Source organism: Chaetura pelagica, unplaced genomic scaffold (genome assembly GCF_000747805.2).
Source record: "Chaetura pelagica isolate M959 unplaced genomic scaffold, ChaPel_1.0 scaffold123, whole genome shotgun sequence".
Classification (NCBI taxonomy): domain Eukaryota; kingdom Metazoa; phylum Chordata; class Aves; order Apodiformes; family Apodidae; genus Chaetura; species Chaetura pelagica.
In genome coordinates, this window is record NW_009953295.1 from 5,619,786 (window position 1) to 5,624,313 (window position 4,528).

Here is a 4,528-nt window from a genome sequence, read left to right on the forward strand (position 1 = left end):
CCACCCTCCCCAGTAGCTAGGTCCAACTGTAGAGCACATTTGTAGGCACACTGGAAAGGCATGCTGCTGATGGAGGGGTCTACAGGCCAGGAAAAGCACGAGGAAAGAGTGTGTGAAGTCAAATGGAGTGATGGCTACTGCTACAGCGCTGCTTTTGTGGAATACCATCGTTTTGTTGCACTCTTACACGTGTTATCTTATAATTAGAATTCCTTTTTTCCCTTTGTGTTACATTAGTGGCAGGCACAACAAATGCAGCAAGTAATAATGGAGAAATTTATAATGGAAATGAACCTGAGAGCCTTGAGAAGAATTTGAAAACAATGATGTTATTATTTTTCTCCCTTCCTCTTTCCCCTCTACACGGATTCATTATTTCTCTAAGTAATCCAACTTCAGTGTGTTGTGCTTCCAGACTTCAGAACAGGTGCTCTGTATGCCTTGATACAATATCTAAAGCTTATTCTATATAAACAAAAAAATCAGACTGGCAGATAATGCCATCTTTTCCCTAAGTTCTGAAACTGGTCTTGATTGTGCTGATGTGAGCTGCAGCCTGGTTGGCATCCAGGCTCCTGGCTGAATACTCTGGAATAGGAGTAAACCCAAGCACAGGAGGAGATTTCGTTCAGTCCCTTGAGCCTGCTCTGCCACTCCCCTAATACTGACTATTTTTTCTTCTCAGTCCTGAAGCGGCAAGGACCCTGCTCTTTGAGAGGTCGGGAGATCTGCTCTGACTCTTACACTATTAACCACTAATTTGCTTAGAAGATCAGAGGAGAGGGAACAGTGCAAAATGTGTTTCTGCGCTGGGAACTAAGACTGCAGGGCTGTTTAATATCAAGCATTGATGCTGGCATTGTTCCTCTGAACGGGGTCCAAAGACCAATTTAGTACTCCTTAGGAATCATGTCACCACATTAGATGAACATTACTCCCAGTGAGCTGGTATTTATTAAAAGCTATCTCACTGGCAGCACATGCTGCTTTCCAAAAAGTGTTTTTACACGGGCATAGTGCAGATCAGCAACAACAAAGTTTGCTGTTTTGTTTTTTTTTTCATTAAGGTATTACACATCCATAAATCTGAACCTTAATGCTGCCTGGTCCCTGCCACTATGGAGAAGGATGCAAACCCAGTTCCAATATTTGCTAAAACTTCTTTGCTCCGACAGCCACGGAGTTGCAGTTTGTGCGGTGTTGTGGGTGAAATGGGAGCCTGTGGGTCAGTGAGTGTCCTTTTGGGCTCTCTTTCCTCCAAAGCTGGTGCAGACAGAGGATTCTCATCACCTTGCTGAACAGGCAGAGATCCTTTAGTCATTGCCTAATATCTCAGCTGAAAAACCTGGGTTTTACTCAAAGTGTGTTTATCAAAAGAAGCATCGCCAGCAGGTCAAGGGAGGTGATTCTCCCCCTTCACTCGGTTTTCGTGGGACCCCACCTGGAGTACTGCATCCAATTCTGGAGCCCTCATCATAAGAAAGACATGAATCTCCTGAGGAGAGTCCAGAGGAGGGCCATGAAGATGGTAAAAGGGCTGGAGCACCTCTCCTATGACGACAGGCTGAGAGATTTGTGGTTGTTCAGCCTGCGGAAGAGAAGGCTCCAGAGAGACCTCATAGCAGTCTTCCAGTATCTGCTGGGGCTACGTGAAAGCTGGGGAGGGACATTTTACAAGGACATGTAGTGATAGGACATGGGGGAATGGATTTAAACTGGAAGAGGAGACATTTAGGTTGGATATTAGGCAGAAATTCTTTGGTGTGAGGGTGGTGAGACACTGGAACAAGCTGCCCAGGGAAGTTGTGGAAGCCCCATCTCTGGAAGTGTTCAAGGCCAGGCTGGATGGGGCCTTGAGCAACCTGATTTACTGGAAGGTGTCCCTGCCTGTGCAGGGGGGATTATAACTAGATGATCTTTCAGGTCCTTTCCAACTCAAACCATTCTATGATTCTATGAGTGGAGAGGTATGAGTGGCAGAAGGGGCTGCTACAGCCTTGGACATCTTGTAGGTACATCAATCTATCAATATTAAATACTCTGTTTTATGGTGAAGAGCCTGAATAATTTTTAAAATTTATTCTTGAGTGAAAATAAAATAACTCCCAGAGCCTCCCTCCTTTTGCTATCAGAAAAAAACTGGTGGTGTATGAATGAAATAGCTTCTTAGTGGCTGATAGCTGTAGTTACTTAACCCCAAGCAAAGTTTGTTTTACCTGTTCTATTTCTCCCTGTTCTTCCCTGTGGCTTTTGAAAACCTGTTAGAATATTAAAAACCTGAAGGATATTTTGCAAGAATATTTGATCTGTCTGTACTGGTTGCTTTGAGGGAGTCTCCTGGATCACATGGACCTTCTGATACAGTTCGGTGCTTGAATAAAGAGATGCAACAAAAGCAAACGCTCAGAAAATTTGATGCAATGTGTCATTAATGCCAGAAGAGGGTAGGCCAGTTCAAGAGAAATTTGCTTGACTTTTATGCAGGTGGTAACTGATTTTGGAAGAGCACTTCATGCACTCAGGAGTTTTTCATGGCAAGTATTGGGGTATTTTGGTTGTCCCTGTGGCAGTTGGGGTGCGGTTGGTTAGTTTTGTTTGTTTACTCTTATTACTACATGTTTAAGAGGTTATGTTTTTTTCTCTTCCAGCTCCTATGTTAGGTTTGATATAATTCGAAGGATAATGACTAGGTTTTTTGGAATTGAAGTTATCATGGTGATGGGGATCACAGACATAGATGACAAGATAATAAAAAGAGCCAATGAGGTAGGTGTTTGCTGCAATCTTTGATCCAAACTTTTGGTATTTTCTACAGGTACTTACATAGAAAAATTAAGCTGGGCTTGCGTGGGGGTTTTTTTTGAGTTTTGTTTGAATTAATAGATAATAAATGTTGGTATTTCTGGTTCCCCAGCATGGCTGTAATGGGGCTGGGTGTCAGGTGGGCTGAGCGCCAAGAGCTGCATGGAGGTAAATGGGTGCAGAGGTGTGTGAGGGGAGAGATGAGGAGGTCTCCTTTACAACATCCACAGCCAGGGTCCTCCCACCCTCACCCTTGCCTGGGAGGACAGCAAGATACAAAAAGCTGGGGTGAATCCCCAACACAGTTGGAGGGTGTCTCCTCCCAAAACTTAGCAGCCAGGACACTTCTGTTTGAATTGTGGAGAAGCTGTTTGTGCCATCGGTGGTAAAAGGTTGTATATATAGCATTGCCACATGCAAGGCTGAAGGTGGTTCCTGAAAGGTGCCAAAGACCATCTAGCTGCAGTGTCAGCTTGGAAAGCTTCATCAGTCTTGTCACATATGTGAAGGTTGACATTGAGTATAGGGGTAAGCTCTGGTAAGGCTGGGGCTGTAAGTAGTTCTCAGTTGGATTTTAATCAGTCTTTATTTTCCTACCAGCTGAGTTTGGTGAATGATTATTCCAATTCTATTTATTTTTTTAAGTGCTTTTTGGACCCTGAAACACTAAGACTGTATTCTGTGTTTTATTCTGTGTTTCGCTTTTTTGTTTGTTTTTGCAGTCTGTAACTCATGTCTTCTGGATCATAAATTAATGTGTTAGATCAAATTGCAGTTGCAAGCTTTAAGCTACTTTCTTGGAGCCAGAGAATTTGGACAGCTGTCACTTTTATTTAATCTTTAAGTAAACAGTTACTATTGCAGTTAAATATAGGACGCTGCATTCAAATGACTGCTATCACACCACTCCTGTAGAAACACTTGTGTTCCCTTAGTCCATTTACTTGCAGTTTTCTAAGGCAGTAGGCCATCTTTAAAAAAAACCAACAACCCTACAACAACCAAGCAACCAAAAACCCCAGGCATTTAAAATCTATATGTGCACATTTAAAAATGTTTCCTTATTGTCAGAGCGTTATGGAGATTATATGTTTTAGGAGGAAGGAAATGACATGATATTTTAAGATAATTTATGTTCATTTACTGCATTCTTTAGTTCTATGAGTAATCTTTTAATGGCTTTTTTGTGACTTTTTGAAGTGCCTGCTCTTCTCTGCACATTTTGTTTGGGTGGCCAAAGCCACCTGCTCCATAGCCTGATTTTGTTGTACCTGAAGCAATACAGTGGTAGGATGAACATGCCTAAGCTTGTTCCCCATCCTTTGGTGGAATTCATCTAGAGGAAACTTGAAAGTTTGGCATGTAGTCTGTTAACGAGCATGCTGTGTGCCCTCAGTGCTCCTTTGAGAGAGAAATGTGTGTCTTTGTTTTGGGCATCCTTCTGGCCAGGAGGAATTTCTCTATCTTCCTCCTGTAGGCACCTTTGTCTCTCTGGTTGAAGAAGCAGCTGAGCTGTATAGGGAGATGAGTCCCATCACTGGGATCTGGAAGAACACTCTCCAGTCTATAGGCAGAAGCATCCCTTCATTTCTCAGTGCTGAGCATCTTCCTCATTGCATTGCTGGATGAGTGTCTGGTCTGTCTTCACCAGAACTCCTGCCTTGTCCAGGAGCTTGTTAGCCACCTATTCTCTGAAAATCAGACCCCTTAAAGATGCTCCACTAAT

The 4,528-nt window shown here is 43.0% G+C and overlaps 1 protein-coding gene across 1 annotated transcript in view; it reads left to right on the top strand.

The window, feature by feature from the left end:
- Positions 1-1,118: 1,118 nt before the first annotated feature.
- Positions 1,119-4,528, top strand: part of CARS2 (cysteinyl-tRNA synthetase 2, mitochondrial (putative)) — a 35,913-nt gene continuing 32,503 nt past the window's right edge. Inside the window, exons 1-2 of the mRNA XM_009997969.1 lie at positions 1,119-1,225; positions 2,649-2,766. Coding sequence (XP_009996271.1) covers positions 1,119-1,225; positions 2,649-2,766 — 225 coding nt within the window. The remainder of the gene's footprint in view (positions 1,226-2,648; positions 2,767-4,528) is intronic.